The sequence below is a fragment of the Haplochromis burtoni genome, unplaced genomic scaffold (assembly GCF_018398535.1).
Source record: "Haplochromis burtoni strain Fernald_Lab_line unplaced genomic scaffold, NCSU_Asbu1 Contig_113, whole genome shotgun sequence".
Taxonomy (NCBI): Eukaryota; Metazoa; Chordata; class Actinopteri; order Cichliformes; family Cichlidae; genus Haplochromis; species Haplochromis burtoni.
Window position 1 is genome coordinate 212,449 of NW_024582474.1, and position 19,356 is coordinate 231,804.

General features: G+C 39.2%; 1 protein-coding gene across 4 annotated transcripts in view; it reads right to left on the bottom strand.

Moving 5' to 3' along the window:
* Positions 1–16,574: 16,574 nt before the first annotated feature.
* Positions 16,575–19,356, bottom strand: part of LOC102301036 (seizure 6-like protein) — a 107,453-nt gene continuing 104,671 nt past the window's right edge. For 3 of the 4 annotated variants that reach the window (XM_005928967.2, XM_042223510.1, XM_042223512.1), the window contains one exon: positions 16,575–19,310. In XM_005928967.2, coding sequence (XP_005929029.1) covers positions 19,278–19,310 — 33 coding nt within the window. In that variant the 3' untranslated portion in view covers positions 16,575–19,277. The remainder of the gene's footprint in view (positions 19,311–19,356) is intronic. The other variant, XM_005928968.3, reaches the window with a different exon arrangement.

The following is a 19,356-nucleotide window of genomic DNA, read 5'->3' on the forward strand; positions in this document are numbered from 1 at the left end:
TGTGTTTTTTAATCAATAAAACAGTTTTTTAATATCTTGCAGCATTTTGTATAAGTTCATACTCAAGTTTAAATAAACAACAACACTAAAGCTATTCTGTTATACCTGTGTGTAAAAAGTACACTGCACCCAAAATATTTCATAATTCAGCAATACTGATCAATCTAATAAACTTAAACCTACACCATCCTTCCTATTCTGGTATTTTAAAAAGTACTTAGCAGAAATATTAAGCAACCTAACTAATAGGGTTGCAAACTCCCAGCAAAGAAAAATAGGGAACCACCCCCCACCCTCCACCTCATGATGCTTAATCGACATAGTCAACTTTAATTTGATGCAGTGTGGGGAAAAAAATGCACAGAATTAAATTATTTTTCAAGAATAATTTAATAGATTCAACATCTTTCTTCAACAGAATTGCAGACTGCACAGATGGTACCTTCCCAAAGGAAAAAGTACTATAGCTTATTAGGGTATATTAGACTTAACCCTTTAAGACCTACCATAGAACCGTCCGCCAGAGCTTACTTTATATTTTTACATGCTGTAGTGCCATTTTTGGGAGCATTTCAAGTTGCTATACATCAATACAACTGTTATAGCCCATATTTTAATAATATGTATGCATTAAATCCATTGTAAATAGATTAATTGCAAAACAGTGCAATAAACTACAAAAAGAAATTGTTTTTGTTTTTTTTTTGCATATATTTCTACTTGGAGAAATTTAAGAGGTTTATCCCTCAAAACTTAAAATACAAAAAAGTTGCAAAAAATAGTTTACAACAACAGGAAATTTATTTTGAGTGTCTTCATAGTTTTATTTTTGAGATACACCAATTTTTTATATACTGCAGGAAAAACAAAAAACAATCCTATGATTGAAAACAGCATGTGCATCAAAATAAACTATTTTAAGCAGTGCAATTTGAGTTCTAAGCATCCCAGCAACTATTCAGAAAAACATAAAGTCAAACATATAACTTATAAAAACACCAGTATAGGCTTTTAAGGCCTACAAATAAAAAACTACATTTTCCGCGAAAATGACGTCACTTCCGGTTTCGGGCAGGAAATGGCGGACATGCTATCGTTCGTGCTGACGTCTGTTTCAATGTGAGAAGTGTTACGAACAGTTGATCGGATCGGCAAAGCGTGTTTCTGGAATATTGTGTTTTTGTTCCTGCAAGCGCTTTTTATGCAATTTTTGCAAAGCTTTATGTGGAAGGAAACCGTGACCTAGGACAAGCTGATGGCATAAGATGTAAGTACAACTCCTCCGGTTTCATATGCAAAAAAAAAATATTGCGCTAGCTTATGTGGTTCCAGTTCTACAGAGATTTAAAAATAGTTACGCAAAACAGAGCGTCCGACCGGCTTTAAAGGGTTAACAGTTACTATATACAGTAATGGACTTCTATACATTTTACATCAGATTAAAACTTTGTAAGATTCAGATAATTATTTATTAAAAGCTAGACATTTTAAATGAGATTAAGAAAGAAAAGTATGTCTTTGTGCCCCCTTTTCCCTGTTAATGCCCTATCGGCCCCCCTGGCTAAACTTAGATCCGCCCCTGCACAGTTACCAGCCATCAGCTACGTAGAAAAAGATCCTGGTGTAGAAAGTAATATTAAATAAATTCTAACAACAGCTTATCAAGCTTAAACGTGCTGCTGTTATTCAGCCTCTGGTTTCCTCTTTCTGAGGTGCTTTTTTGATATTTAATGGATCGGATTACATGTTTTATTTCTCTCCAATATCCGATCCAGTAATTTACGTCAGTATCAGACCGATACCAATAGAATAGAATAGAATAGAATAGAATAGCCTTTATTGTCATTGTACAGAGTACAACGAAATTGGAGTGCCACTCCCTTGGTGCAAGTTTCAATAATAAATATAAATGTAAAATATAAAAAGTACAAAAAAAACAATCGTAAGTACTCAAACAATAGTATGTACAATATATACAGGATAGCAGCATTAATATAATGACAGTATGAATAGCAGCATAATATAATGACAGTGACGGTATGGAATAGGTTCAATTGTTTTTGTGCTTATTTACTACGGTGATAGCTCTGGGAAAGAAGCTATCCCTGAATCTGTTTGTCCTGGTTTTATGTGACCTGTACCGTCGGCCTGACGGTAATAGTTCAAACAGTTGGTTGCTGGGGTGAGAGTGGTCCTTGATGATATTGCCAGCTCTGCTGAGGTACCGAGAGTTTGCAGTGACCTCCAGGCTGGGCAGAGAGCAGCCAGTGATCTTCTGGGCTGTGTTGATGACCCTCTGCAGTACTTTCCTGTCTGCAGCTGAGCACCCTGCATACCATGTTGTTATGCCGTACGTTAGGATGCTCTCTATGGTGGCTCTGTAAAATGTCACCAGCAGCCTCTCCTCCAGGTTGTTCCTCCTGAGCACTCTCAGAAAGTGGAGACGCTGCTGGGCCTTTTTAACCACCGCCGTAGTATTTGCAGTCCAGGAGAGGTCATCAGATATCTGCACGCCCAGAAACCTCATGGAGTGTACCCTCTCCACACAGCTCCCGTGAATGTAAAGTGGGGCCGGGTCTGCTCTGCCCTTCCTGAAGTCCAAGATAAGTTCTTTAGTTTTCGTGGTGTTCAGTTGGAGGTTGTTAACTGAACACCACTCAGTCAGTCTGTTGACCTCATCTCTGTAGTCCGACTCATCCCCCCTTGAGATGAGTCCAACCACTGTGGTGTCATCCGCGAACTTTATGATGGTGTTTGAGAGATGGGTAGGGGAGCAGTCGGATGTGTAGAGCGTAAACAGGAGGGGACTCAAAACACATCCTTGTGGAGACCCGGTGCTGAGTGTGATGGTGCTGGACCGGTGGGGGCCGAGTCTGACAGACTGTGGTCTATTTGTCAGGAAGTCCTTGATCCAGAGGCAGATGGGGGTGGAGAGTCCCAGGTGAGACAGTTTCTGGACCAGGATCTCCGGGATGATATGATTGAATGCTGAGCTGAAGTCCAGAAAGAGCATTCTCACATAGCTTCCTCGGTGCTCCAGGTGACTCAGCGCAGTGTGGAGCGCTATGGTGATAGCGTCCTCGGTGGAACGATTTGTCCTGTAGGCAAATTGGTGGGGGTCCAGAGTGGGAGGCAGACCGGCCCTGATGTGCTGACAGACCAGTCTCTCAAAGCACTTCATCACTACAGGCGTAAGTGCAACAGGCCTGTAGTCATTTGGGCTGGCCACAGCTGTCTTCTTGGCGATGGGGATGATGGTGGAGGTTTTGAGGCAGGGCGGGACGGTGTTTGATGACAAGGAAAGGTTGAAGATTTTAGTGAAGACTCCGGTCAGTTCGTCAGCACATGCTCTGAGAACCTTTCCATGTATTCCATCAGGACCTGCCGCCTTCCTGGGATTCACTGACCTTAGAACACACCTCACTTGGTGCTCCCTAAGTGTTAGTGTGCCAGTGCTGGGGGCGGGTGGAAGTGGTGTGGCAGCTGAGGGCTTGGTCGTCTCAAAGCGGGCGAAGAAACGGTTTAGATCCTCAGCCAGTGAGGCATCAGTCCTAGATGTTGCCTGGTTATTGCTTCTGTAGTTGGTAATGTGATTGATCCCCTGCCACATTTTTCTGGGGTCGTTGTCAGCAAAGTGATCTTCAATCCTCCTCCTATAGGCAGCCTTAGCTTTCCTGATGCCTCTACTCAGGTCTGCCCTGGCCGCCCTATACGCAGCCCTGTCCCCTGACTTGAAGGCAGTGTTGCGGCTTTTTAGGAGGGATTGCACTTCGCTATTCATCCAGGGTTTTTAATTTGGAAACACCCTGACCCTTTTGTTGACGGTGACATTGTCAACACAGTTCCTGATGTACGAGAGTACAGTGTCCGTGTACTCCTGGAGGTTGTGGCTGGAGAATAAATCCCATACAGTTGTTGAGAAGCAGTCCTGCAGTTGAGAAAGGGCTCCTTCAGGCCAGGTTTTTATTGTCTTTGTCTGGGGCTTTGTTTTTCTCAGCAGGGGGTGTAGGTGGGGGTGAGTCCCTCACCTGATCCAGCCAGGTGGTGGAGGGGTGTCGCTCTGAAAGCATGCCTGATGTTTGAATAGACATGGTCCAAAGTGTGTTCTCCTCTCGTAGCAAAGTCCACAAACTGGACAAATTTAGGAAGCACAGTCTTTAGTAATACGTAATATCGGATCGGTCCATCTCTACTTTGGACACTGGAATAGGCACACATCTCTTTCTCTAGGTAGAGGCTGGACTCCTTCTGCATGTTGTAGTCAGAAAGGGTTCAGGAATGCAAAGATGATGCTGTGCTGGTCAGGATCTTAGCCTTCAAGTTCTCAACATTCCAGGGTGACTGTTTTGCCAGTCTTTACAAAGATCTGCATCTTTTTCACTGATAACACTCAAACTTGCTCTCAGTCTGTCCTTTCTACACTGATTATTTTACATTTTATCAAAATCACTTTAACCAAAACCATTAAAACCACAAAACTGCAATTTTGAGTGCATTTACACGGTTCACAGTTTTTAATGCAGTTTTGGAAAAAGAAATACAGTTTCGTGAAAGTAATTTAGTCGGTGAGGAAACTGCCAGACACTTTTCAGGAAAGATAAAAAAAAATATTATCAAGAATGTAATCAATGATGAAACCAAAATCTGCATTATTAATTTGAAATGCAAGCTTGTCTTGACCCGTAAAAAACAAATACACATTTCTACCAAGAAATTATTTTACTAGCATTTTATAATGTGACTGCAAGAGGCCCTGCAAAAAGTAAGACCTGCATTAACTTCAGTCACATTGCCTACCTGCCTTGCATTATTTGGTAAAGTGGTTTAGTAGAAGTTAAGGGCATGACTAAAGTAGTGTTCAATTACTGTATATTTGAACATTAGATGGGTTTAGCTCTGGTGAATAAAAAGTTTTGTTGTTTACTCTTGCAGGGTCATGTCCAATGTTCCCAGCCGTCTTTAGCGGCACATATAGTCATTTTTTCTATTCATTTTCAACAAGTTAGCTAGAAATCGACCTGATTTGTTACCATGTTCAAAATATTGCAAGCAGGTCTTTGTAATAAGAATTGAAGATTTTTTATTAATAATTTCATTTATTTCTAGTTTTGCTTTACATATTTTGTTCAGCATTTTCTGTTCCAGGGAGGACACATTCATCTAAAGATCTGATTGATTGATTGATTGATTGATTGATTGATTGATTGATTGATTGATTTCTTCTAACTCCTGAATATATTTATTTTCTCTTTTGTGATGTTTGTTATGTGATGAGAATTAATTTTTTTTTTTTTACCTCTTATCACAGCTTTCCCTGCTTGTCAAAGAACAGATGCTAATGTTCCAGACAGGTCATTGTAGTCTAAATATAAAACTCACTCTTTTTTTAAATTTTTAATAAATATCTTTAAGCAATGGTGTATTAAATCTCCAATTTTTACTTGGCAGAATGTTCTTTTTACATATTAGAATTAAAGATACAGGAGCATGATCGCTGACAGCTATAGGGTGTATCTCAGTGTATAAAATATCTCTCAACAGTGAGCTGCTGACTAGGAAATAATCCAGATGAGAGTAAGAGTGATGCACATGTGAGTAGAAAGTATATTCCCTACGAATGGGGTGAAGAGAGCGCCATGCATTGCAAAGTCCGAAATGGCTCATGTACTGTTTAAAGTATGACGTGAGGGTTAACTATATTTGTGTACTGCCAATTGCGCTGTACTAAGCCTGTCTATTTCTTCATTTATTCCAAAGTGTAGGTCACCCCCAAGAACAAGTGAGCAATGTTGGTGTTAACAGAGTGCAGTAACAAAAAAAAAGTGTGGAACATTGAGGGGTTAAGTTTTTGATAACAATTTATGGGTGCTGAAATATGAAAACTCTGCTACACAAGTAGGTATTTGTAATTTAAATTCACTGAGATAAAATTTCTTGTGTGTTATGGATTATAGCTGTTGATATTCCAGACACCTATTGCTGTTGATTCCATATTTTTGATATGAGTTCCTGAAATGAAATAAAGTTTCCATCTTGAATAACATTTTCATGATTTTTTCATTCCCTTTTGTTGCCATGATGGAAAATATAGTAATTGTTTTTTTCTTGGCAGATATCTGGATTGTTCCAAATATGCATTAGTTTACACTGAGCAAATTGAGATTTAGTTATTTTAGTCTCCCACAAGACTGTCAGGAAAGTATTTATGTTAAGGTTTTTAAAGCAGTTATGATGCTGAACGTTGAAGCTTATGAAAGGCAGATTCAAGATTTTTACTTTATCACAGAATGCTTGGTCTACCCTTGGGCTCTATAGTGAGCTTGGTTTGATGCATTTTGAAACATATAGCAATCTATTGGAGAAGAAATAATAATAACATTTTGGTAGTTCTAGACCACCATTGTGTTTTGTGGAGTTTTCAAACTTATTCATGATGATTTGTTTTTCTATAAAAAAAATTCAAGATGCATGAGACTTTTTAGTTTATTTTAGATGGAAACATCATTTTAATTGTGGTGACTCAACCCTTGAGTGATACAGGTAAAGTATTCCAATGTTTGAGATCATCTTCTACCATTGATAGTAGAGGAATATGATTTAATTGAGCCAAGTCTGAGAGCTTGGTGGAAAAATGTATACCCTAAGCTATCTAGCTAATGCTACCAGACTGCAGTGGAGTGGTGGAGAAGTTTTTTGAAATTTACAATTCGGGGCAGAGCTGTTGATTTACTCCAGTTCGCAGAGTAGTTCGGATGGATGAGAACTTATCTATATATCTACGTAAGAGAGGTTTATGTGTTCCAAAGGAAAAGTAATACATTGTCAGCATATAGTCTTATCTTACAACCTTTTGTCGGAATTCTGTTGCTAGTGGCTCAATAAAAATAACAAAAAGCAAAAGGGAAAGCAGGTAGCCGTGTCTGGTTCCCTCTTTAGATTTAAGCCTTGGGGAGTAAGGTCATTTGTCCTAAGACATGTATTTGGAAAGATGTATAGTGTTTTGATCCAATTTATGAGGAATACCCCAAATCCAATTTTGTGCAGAACTGCTAATAAGAATTTCCAGTTTACCAGGTCAAATGCTTTTTCTGTATCTAAAGAGACAAAGTTGGTTTCAAAATTTTTGATGGAGCAATAATATATTACATTAATTAGTCTTCACATTTTATTATTTGAGTGTCTGCCTTTGATAAAACCTGTCTGATCAGGATGTATCTTGAATGAGTGATTTTTTTTCTAAACTTCTGGTAAGGGCTTTGCAGAAGGTCTATGTTTAAGAGTGCAATTGGGTGGGTGGATTGGAGTGTGGGATCTTTGGCTGGTATAAGAAGTAGGTTAATGATAGCAGAGTTCATGTTTGGAGGTAAGGACATAATGAATTAATAGTTAAATAAGCAAACTCCCCCGAGTCATTAGTCATGCACTGACTCAGTGTTTATGCATTTTGTTCCCTACAGGAGGGACATTTTTTATTTTAGGTTACTCTTCATTACTACTCAGCTATTAGGGAATATAGCACCTTTTGAAAGACTACTGACTAACTACATATGATTAGGCTCTGGGAGAAGGGTACATTGTATCACATGCACAATGGCTTCTAATTACATTCTGATTTCAGACAATCACTAACACAAGATTTTGTCTCAAGTTCATCTTGTCATGCAGGCAGGCAGGATGAGGACCCAAACGCAAGCTCGCGGAGGCAGGATTGAACTCAAAACACAGCTTTATTGCTGGACAGAAAAGCCATACAAACTAAACTGGAAACTATAACATATTGCACGGAGAAACACACAGCCATGAATGAGGGAGAACGCGACACCGAACTGAGGGAGACGCAGACATAAATACACAGAGGGTTAACGAGGGAAGTGGGAACACACGGGGAACACAGGTGACACTGATAATCATGACAAGACACGGCAGGAGTAACACAACACTGACGAGAGACTGTCAAAGTAAAACAGGAAGTACACAGAGGTTCAGACAGAAGGAGAGAGAGCACGGGGAGAGCACAGACATAACGGGCTGGGGAAAACATGGAATAAAACACAAGGAGGGGAAACGAGGGCTCACAGATACACAGAGGGTAATCAAATAAGGAACATCTTAACAGAACCTAGCAACCACGGCATAATTAAAGAACAAAATACAAAACACACGAAAACTAAGAATACTGGGCCAACATGGCCCAGGACCATGACACATCTACTGCCTCGAGCTCAGGATTTGTGAAAATAAGCTGCCAAAGAAAAAAAACCTAATTGCGAGCTTTAAGTTGAGCCCTAAAGAGTCACATTTTGTATTCATATTATACACAACAACAGATACACATCGAAAACTTCATGGTAAATGGACAGGCTCTTATATAGCTCTTTTCTACTCTATCTGAGCACTCAAAGCGCTTTATACAACTAATTCATTCACCCAATCACACAAGCACATTTTTTTTCTTACTATCTAACATTCATACACATTCACACTCCGATGGATGCATCGGAGAGCAACATGGGTTTAGTATCGTGCCCAAGGATATTTGGATCGAACCACCAACATTCCGGTTAGTAGCTGACCTGCTTTACTACCTGAGCTACAGCCACCCCATTCATAAGAGTAGTTACACAATGGGACTACATGGGACACAGAGGGTCATTTGGAAATGACCCTCTGCATTTGGAACCTTCTTATCTAGAGCTTCAGTTTGACATAACTGTTTTCTAACTGCTTGCTTATTGGAAAGTCAAGCAAACAGTAACAAAATAGTGACTAAAAAATGGATGGAACACAACTACATAAATGAATGTAATGCCAGGCATGTGGCAAAATTACTCCAAAGACATTTAAATAGGATTGTAAAGAGAATAAAAAGAAGTGCTACTAGATTTAATATGGTGCAGAGAGAAACAACACTAATGGTAATCAAAAGAGATGCAAATTATTCAGTTAAATTTTATTTATTTATTTATTTTTTCCCTTCTTTCACCCCCAACCAGTTTCCTCCCTGGTTCTTCCAGAGGTTTCTTTCTGTTAAAAGGGAAGCTTTTTTCTAACTGTCACCAAGCGTTTGATCAAAGAGATTTGTTTGATTATTGGGGGTTTTTTATATACTATTGTAGGGTCTACCCTACAATATAAAGCACCTTGGGGCAACTGTTCTTGAGAATTTGAGTTATATAAATGAAACTGAATTGGATTAAACTGAATTAGATTTCTATAGTCAGTTCACAACAACAGCTGACTTTCACCACTTCTTCCAGTTGGTCAGGAAGGGCTGGTCATCTGCCATAACCAGGTTGGTGAGGAGGGGGAAGAGGAACATAGAAAGACCAAAAATAACAAACAGGACAAAAAACTAACTATAGAAAAAGGTTAAGGACTTGCAATTCTCACATATAAACACACATATATTTAAATGTATCTCAAGTATTCTATATATTTGATGGAATTCACAAGTTTTACTTGAACACAGTGTTTGTTCCATTTTCTGCCTCGGTGAACTGACCCATGCTGTTAGCTGGTTGTAATAATAATCATTTCATTCTATTACTGGTCTCATTATGAGTTTCTCTGCATAATGAGGCCAACTAAATCGCTTAAAATTGCACATTAAAGTAATTTACTTCACTCTCTGTGAATGTCTTTTGCATCATTAAACTTGTGTTGCTAGCACTTGGTTTATTCAGAGCATCTGAGGGTTGTCAAGCATCTGGTTAAAACCTTCTCACCAGTAGAATTACACTCAGCAGGAAGGCCTGTGGAAATTGTTATTATGCCAAGAATTATCCTCTTATTTTACCATTCATAGATAAAATCGATGAAATAATTGAGACATAAAACTGTGTTGGAGGCTGGGAATATGCTGCAAGGCAGGATTTGTCTCCAACCCTTTGGTGTATATTTGCAGGACAACAGCTATCTGTTCAAAGAAATGTTCCTTGTCAAATAGAAAGCTAGTCAAACTGTATGGAGTAGGGAAAGCGAGTTTATGTCTCACTTTCCCACCAGGTTATAACATCCACCAGGTTACTACTGTGTGTTAGCAGATGTGTAAGAGTTAGGTTCACGTCCACACTTCTTATGGATTTGTTTTCTGTTTCTGACACCCAAATAGAAATCTTAGAAGAACTGTGATGCCAACACGCATGTAATGAGATTGCATTTTCATTTCATTCTTCTGAAGCTATTTTTTTAAGCAAATCTGACCTAACCCTCATCATACTTCTCAGAAGTGACCTGTTACATGCAAATGGTTAAGTTCGCAAGGTTAGAATTTCGCTTTGCTCTAAAACAATCTGTGTCTTTGGGAATTTCGTTCCAAATTCAGTTCAGTTCAGTTCAGCTGTATTTATATAGCACCAATTCACAACAACAGTTGCCTCAAGGTTAACCTTAAAAGAGATGGCTGTCTCCCAAATTCAAACTGGAAGCTGGTTCCACAGAAGAGGGGTTTGAAAGCTGAAGGTGTCGTGAGCGGTGCAAGGATAGACCCAAAAGCAGACACAAAAGTTAAATTTTCAAAGTCCTTAACTGATTTTTTTGTCAGACAGGCAAAACCAGACACTAGGAGAGTTTACCAGGGGAAGGTTATTCTGTAACGGAAGAGAACAGAGATAGTCGCTGTACTTATCTTATGATAAGGTATGTGTATTCGTAGATAGAGGTTTGTGTTACTTGGGTTCCAGGTGTGTGAAGCAGTGGAGGTGAGGGAAAGCTCTGTGGGAGTCGGTGGGCAGGCAGTCAGCAGAGAGGAGTAATCTGGTGAGTCTTCCAGAGGTGAAGCAGACAGCAGCAGTCAACTGGAGGGCAGGCAGGTGAGTTCCATTCTTTTCCTTAGAAAGAGTCACGGGTGTGAAGTCCAAGAGTTAGGGCAGCAGCACATGAAAAGGGGCCGGTAACAGAGATGGTCCAGGTAGGTATGGAGATGGAGTGAAGAGTGACCCAAAGGTGCTGATCACTGAATAGATGAGATTACAAGATTACACAAAGAAATCACTGGAGAAAATAAAGTTAGGAAGTTATGAAGCCAATTTACCGGGGTTGATCAGCAGACGATCTGGCGAAGAATGATGATCCGCTGCTGCACTTGATTAACAGATATAAACTTGCAGGCTGACAGAAGGCTCTGCCCCCTGTTCTACTTTCAAATGACCTAGGAACCACAAGTAACCCAACAGTCTGTGAGCGGCGTGCTCTACTGGGGTGATATGGTACTGTGAGGTCTGTAAAATAACATGGGTCTGAATATTCAAGAATTTGTATGGGTGGGAGAAGGACTTTGAATTCAAGGGTTCAATGAAGAGTAGTCATTAAAGTATGGACAAAATGCTCTCTCTTTCTAGTCCCTTTGAGTACTTTTGCTTCAGCCTTTTGGATGAACTGAAGGTTTTCCAGCGGGTTTTCAGAATATCCTGATATAATGAATTCTAGCAGTCCAGTCTAGAAGAGATAAATGCATGAACTAGTATTTCAGCATCACTGTGGGACAGGATATTTGTAATTTTAAGCTATTGCACAAATTGTAGAAATATCTTAAAATTACAAACAGCCAAGTGCAAAAACCTCAGCAGGAAATTAGAGGTCATTCGATCTTGTAGTTAAACTACTTGGTGTGTGCTACCTGGCTTCATGGATAGATAAAGTTATCTATCCATGATATCATCTGCATAGCAATAAAATTGCCTGCTATGCTTTCTAATCATACTGCCTTGGTGAAACAAGACCATACAATAATACAAAGAAAACAGAGAAACCCCCAACAATCATATGACACACTCTGAGCAAGTGCTTTGGTGAGAGTGAGAAGGAAAAACTTCCTTTTAACAGGAGGGTGTCTTTCTCAAGCTTAGAGCACGTGGTATTCCCAGGCAGTCTCCGATCCAAGTGCTAATCAGGCCAGTGTTGCCAACTCCTCAGTAAGGAAAATCGCTATTGGCTGTCCTAAAAGTCGCTAAAAGTCGCTAAATGACGTCATCGCCTAATTTGCATAATTGGTCATGCTAATCTAATTGTAACCTACGTTGTTGGAGAGAGAAATAACATCGTGGAAGAGACATAAAGTGAGTAAAAAACGTCCTAAATGCATGTAGAGTTCATTTAGAACTACAAATTAAATTTCTTTTAGCAATTATTGTTTTTTTTAATGTCACAATTCCAACCCTGCTCCTTTACCCGGGCTTGGACCGGCAAAAGTAACCCGAAATAAGCACTCTGGTGGAGTTACTTTGTGTGTGTGTGTTTATAAGTAGTTTTAAACCTTGTGATCCACAAAACAGCATAAGAGTAAAAGAAGAACTGACTGCATTACAGCACCCGCTGCTTGTTGAGAGTAAAAGCGATACGCGCTTTCACATCTTTTTTTAGCGACTTTTTTTAGGAAAAAAAGTGCCAAAGGGGCTGAAAACTCGCTAAATATAGCGACAAAGTCGCTAAGTTGGCAACACTGAATCAGGCCGACGATGCTTAGCTTCCCCATTTTCATGAACAAATGAGAGTTTATTAGATAGACATGATGCAATCTATTGTAGCGCAGTACCTTTAAGACCTACAAGATGCTCTAGTCATTGTAATAAAATATTATGGTTAGCAGTATTGAATGCTGCTCTAAGGTCCAGCAAGACAAGCTGACAAGATGACAGTCCACCGTCAGACGCCATAAGAAGATCATTTTAAACCCTCACTGAAGGAGTTTCTGTACTGTGAACAGCTCTGAAACCTGACTGAAACTCTTCAAATAATAACAATTGCTTGTTACAATTGTTACAAAATAAATGAGAAGTAATTAATGGAAAACTCTTGTGTGGTGTGTGTTTTATAATATATTAAGCATAATTTACCTACATTTAATTGAGGTTGTTAATGTTAATACACTTAGAGCAGGATTAGGGAACTCCAGGCCTCGAGAGCCGGTGTCCTGCAGGTTTTAGATCTCACCCTGGATCAACACACCTGAATCAAATGATTAGTTCATTACCAGGCCACTAGGGAACTTTAAATCAGAACCATATAAATCAGCTGTGTTGGATCAAGGACACCTCTAAAACCTGCAGGACACCGGCTCTCGAGGCCTGGAGTTCCCTACCCCTGACTTAGAGGTAGGTAGTCATACCTCACCTCTAATGGGTGCCCTGGGGGACACCCATTAGAGGTGGGACATCATAAGGTGTATACCGTATACCGCTGCTTTGTGTCAGGCATATTTATGTGTTTTTGCGATGCACTCGCACAGTCCTCCTCAATGCTGTCTACTGTCTCACTCACTTACAGAGAGGACAGACGCACGCTCCACTTGACTGTCACGTCTCTCACCCTCTCTGTTTTTTACATAATGATATTATCCTATATCCTCACATGTGATTGACCACAATATGGAGCGATTGGAGCATAGCTGAGCCACTGTGTGAGAGCTGAGCAGCGAAAGGAAATTAAGTGAGGAGCCGGCTCTCGCTCAAGGGGAGTCGACTCTTCTGATTCACTACAAAGCACTCTCTAAGCACGGCTCTTAGAGCTGATGCTTTTGCGCATGACACATCATCGAACGTTACGTTGTGTGTCATGGATACTGTTGACTCCAGAGGCGGAGCTAGACATTTTATACACCCAGGGCTTAGCCCTAAAGGGTAGTATGCATGTACTACCCAGGGGGGCTGAAAGATTTATTAGGCTGTGTTTTGAGTTTTGTAAAAGAAAGAATGACTTCATATAGGAAAAAAATATATATCACATATGCAGAATACCTTAAACTAGTTTTTTAATTAAGCAGCAAGGCAGAACAAAATCAGGGCTGTATCAAGACACGTGGACTAAACCCCAATTCAACCAGACCCAGAACTGATCCAGAATTAAAACAGGACTACAACAGTTCAAAATCAGGACTACTTGGGATTTAACCAAGACAGAACCAGAATCAGAACTAGATGATAGTAGCACTAAAAATCATCATAGACCTGCACTACACTTATTTTTTAATTCTACCAAAGTAGACTATTTAGATTCAGAAAAGTTTATATAATTATTTAGCCTTGTTGTGCAAACAAGCCTGCATAACTTAATAAATATAGAATTTGAAAAGTAACAAATGGTATCTAAAAAGAAACACTAGGTACTAGATACATGTTCTGATGAGTTTTGGCAAACAACCATTTGACTAACATGTCTATCTCACCTGGCTCCTGTTCCATCTCTGTTCTGTCCTCATTCTCCATCTCCCTCTCTGTGCTGACAATCAATCCAAACACCAACATCATCATATATACAGTTGAAACCAGATATTTACATACTCTTCAGATAAAAACACTTTTTTAATTGTAACATCAAATCAGACTAAATGTTTATTTTTTTAGATTGATAAATATAAAAAACGTATTTGTTAAATTTAAGAGTAAAGAGAGAAATTTTATGTATTTCTTAATTGCAAATGGCACCAAATTGTATTCAGAATTGAGCCACAATTATGGAGCTCCACAATTCTTTTCCTGGTGTTTTGGTTGATATCTCTTGATTTTCCCATTTCCAAGAAACAGGCTCTGTGTTTTGCCTTATATGCATCCACAGGTGTGCCACCAGTTTACTCAAATGGACTCTACTAACCTATCAGAAGCTTCTTCAGCTCAGAATGGAATCGTCTGGAGTTTTCTTATTAATTAACAGTAAACTTAGTGTATATGTACTCCTAAATTTGATGAAAGTGATAAAAAATAGACAGCTCTGTCTCTCTTTATTCTGACATTTAACTAATTCAAAAGATATTTGAATATTTATTTATCTAAAACAAAAAAACAAATTTACTCTAAATTGATGTTTAACAGTAAAAAAATTTTTTTTTATGTTTTTTCCCTAAAGTGTATGTAAATATCTGGTTTCAACTGTACTGCTGTGTATTGAAATTCCTCTTGTTTTGCATAGAAATATACTGAACAACATACAAAGCATAATATATAAAATAACATCTACCTGAGTTATTTGAAAGAAGCCCCTTATGTCCATTGTTGTGTTCATCACTACATAACTGAAACTGATTTAGAGTGCTTTATTTAGCCGTGGAGGGTAACAACTGAAAATATGAAATAAACACACATGTAAGTCCGTCGACACCAAGACAAGACCAAGATCACGTAAAAGTGGCCTCGAGAAGACCGGTCTCGAGATACCCAACTCTAAAAGAGGCTAGAACACCATTCCCACAGAAACAGCTGCCAGGGAAGCAGAAGAACATCACATCAAGAAGGCCCTAAGTGAATATGGTTATCCAAGCCGGACATTTGTCAAACCTGCACCTAAAGAATGCCCCAGACAATCCAGGAGAGAAGAAGGACAACTGCTGCCTAAGCAAAAACCCTCAGTGATCCCTTATGTGTCAGGATTATTGGAACAGCTGAGATGCATTTTCTCCCAAAAAGGTAAATGGACTGGTTCTTGTATAGCACTTTTCTACTATGAGCATTCAAAGGGCTTCACACAACTTGTGCATTCACAAAGCATTTTTTAATGCTGTTTCTAAGTGCTTCCTATCTAACATTCACACTCTGATGGATGCATCAGAGAGTAACATGGGGTTAGTATCTTGCCCAAGGATACTTGACATGCAGACTGGAGCACACTGAGACCGCACCACCAACCTTCTGGGTTAGTAGGTGACCTGCGGTACCACCTGAGCAACAGCCAGCCGACCGTGTCTCTGTGGCTTTCAAGCTCTAAAATACACTGCGCCAAAAATTGGTCCACTCCAAGGATCCATTCCCTGGCACAAACAGAGTAAGAGTCAATACTTATGCAATGAGAGTCAATACGTATGTGTTGATTTACAGTATACCTCTTAAATGTCCCCCCTAACTGGCACAAACTGAGTAAAGGTAAATGGTCTGTATTTGTATAGCGCTTTACTTGGTCGTAAGGACCCCAAAGCACTTTACACTATACACAATCATCCACACATTCACACACTGGTGATGGCAAGCTACATTGTAGCCACAGCCACCCTGGGGCGCACTGACAGAGGCGAGGCTGCCTGATACTGGCGCGACCGGGCCCTCTGACCACCACCAGTAGGCAACGGGTGAAGTGTCTTGCCCAAGGACACAACGACTGAGACTGTCGGAGCCGGGGCTTGAACCGGCAACCTTCCGATTACAAGACGAATGCCCAACTCTTGAGCCACGATTGCCCACACTAATGTGGTGTATGCTGTTAAGTGCCAGGAGGATAGCCATGATTTATACATCAGGAAAACCAAGCAACCTCCGGCTAAGTGGATAGCACAAAAGAGCTAACTCGTCAGGCCAGGACTCCGCAGTCTATTCACACCTACAGGCCAGTAACCACTCTTTCAATGATAAGGAAGTTACATCCTGTACAAGGAGGGACGCTGACTTATGAAGTAACTTGGATGAGTGATGAAATGTTTCTTCCACTGAAATCGCTACGTCCAGATGAACAAAATCAACTTTTTGGGAGTATCAGATGTCTTGTCTGGCTAGACATTGGATTAAAAAAAAAGGTGTAATCATTTTTCCATTGGTTTCCTTTAGCAAAATAAGACAAAGCAAAATACCTCAGTGTTTAAAAAGAATCCTTTGAAGTTTTTAAGGTTTTACCATTTATTTAGGGAAACTGTTAACATTTGTATTCTCATAACGAAAATGTACATTTATCCATCTGCATAAAACATCACATGTACAGTACATCAAAATAAATACATCATCTGGTTGGTTTGCTGAGCTTGTACCAGAAGACCAATAAGTTAACTACAGCTACACTATTTACGCTGCTAGTCCAGACCCAGCAATACTGAGGCCAGTCTGTTACAGTCCATCAATTGAACTACATGTGAGAGAAATATAACAACAGTACTGCAAATCCTGTGTCAGACTGGGTAACAAATAAAAGAAAGCACTGACCTTTACTTTTTTCTAAATATTGATTTCCAGTTTACGAAAAGACAGGACTTTTCATGACTCATGAATGTGAATATGAAATGGTTATGTGAAATAAACCCACCTTTAGCATTCTATATGACATTTTAGAAGTTGTAATCCTTAAGATTTCAGTCCTGGGTAAGAACACTTGTGTTTACCATAGTAATAACAAATGGCGCTTTTACCAGACCATAGATGTATTAAGTAAGATCAGTGTTGCCATAAAATAATTTTTAATGCTAGTGAGCATCCTTAGCATGTTGTTTTCCTAAAGTGTATATGTACAACACAAAGACACAAATATCAGCTAACTAGCGTTAAGTAATAGACTGATTATATAGTATAACCTTACTGAAAATATCCACACTTATCAGATGAGCTGTACCACACAGCTCCATTGGGCACTGGGCACCAACATCTGAGGTACATCTGAAACAGGTTGTCACTATAAATTCTGTTTGAAAATGTTCATATTATTGTTTCTTATTCTGCAGAAGTTCTGTATCCATTAAGCTGGTGTGCTAGCATGATGTGATAAAAATGGATGCTAAAGTAAAGTGAAATTTTACCGTACTGTTAGCATACTTTTGGAGACCACTGTATACGAAGTCCTGAATCATAAACATACAAAGATGAAAAGAAAAAAGCAGAGAGACTTTATGGAAATAACATAAAAAATGCTTCTTGGAGTTTCTGCAGAATTCAGTCAAAGGCTGAATTTAACAGGAACTTACTAGAAAGCTAGCTTACAACTACACAACAGGTAAAAAAAAATGTTTTCTGAAATGCTGTTTTTATCCAGTTTCTGAAACGGCCCGTGTCTATACAAACAAACCTGCATATCACAATGACCATTCATGTACACTGATCATACGTGCGCTGAGGTAAATTTTTACTGAAAATAGCACACAAGTGCTAATCAGTCAAAGTTGCTTAAACACAGATAGGAATTAATCGTAAAGTAAATGCAATGGTAATGTTAGCATTATCCATATCCTGAGGAAGCATGGCAATGGGAAAAGAGTACCAACAGAAAAAGAATGAAAGACATACTTGTGTGATTTCAAATATATAAGTAGTCTCTAGGTGGCAGCCATATGTGCTTCATTGTTTCACAGTCACAAGTCTCAGTTTTTAAAACTGGAGTCTTCAAACTGAAACTAGCTCAACAGTGTTTCAGAGTATAAACATTAAGCTTAATCTGGTACAGAAAAGGAACTTATAAATACATTAGAGATGTTTTTCACTGTTCTTCTGCAGTGAGAGGAACACAGAACAAAACTGCTAACCTCTATAAACCAGCTCTTTATATTTACATAACAAGGCGGATCCTTTGCAGATTTTCTGGAAATTTCTCAACATTTAAGTGGATATTTGATTAATGATACAGCACTCTGCTGTGCATACTTGTGAATCTTGATTTCTGTGAATATCTTCTTTGTGTAAAGACAATTTGAGTGCTGCCTGGAACTGGTAATTAATTTATAGAGATTACAGAATTTGAGACTATTCAAAGACTACTGCAGAAAAGAAAATCATGATAAATAGTTTCAAAAATCTGTTAAATCTTAAGGATTATAACTTCACCTCTTAAGACTTTTACAGTCAAGAAAAATATACTAAAAAGTGCTTTGATACCCACATTTCTCTCATTTCCTATCCCTCCCTCCTTCATTTCCCACAATAGCCATTTTCTCACATGAACTTCAGACAATTTCACAAGAACCTAACTGGAATATTTTCCATATTTTCCTTATATGTAATACACAACAAGAAATACTTCAGAGGAATTTGTTTTTCTGGAAAATGATTCATGTGTTTTAGGTGAGAAAGTTGCTTGTATAGAGTGTGCATTAGGCAGCACATATGACACACACTCATGCAATTACTTGCACTAGTGGGTGCACTAGCCCTGCTATCACACAGACTAGGCAGCTGGCAAGTTAATGGCTGCCTAATGTTCAATCCAATTCTCGGACCTCAGTTAGATATTGTCTAGAAAAGTTAGGAACTGCAGTACATGTGTGAAAATGACCCATGTTTGATGTTCTCAGATGTTATTTGGGCCTTTCCCCCATTTCCTCTATCATTCAACCTCTCCCAGACTGGTAGACTGGTCAGTTGCTGACTATCAATTGTCTTTCTTCTTTTTGGTTCAAGTAACCTCTCATAATTCCCATAATGTCTACAAAAGCTGTCACATCAGAGAAGGAGAGAACAGGATCCATCAATGCAGAAGGGGCTGGACATCATTATTTGTATTTACATCGCCTCCTCCTGGGTGGAGAAGCGAGAGAGGAGAGTGTGAAGAGTTAGGTCAGGGCGGTCAGTCTTGTCACGCTTCACAAATATCTTTTGAGAAGATTCTCATATCGATACTTCATACTCTCGAGTGTCCTGCTGTAATTGAAATGAGAATTATTAAATCAAAGGAATGGACACATTG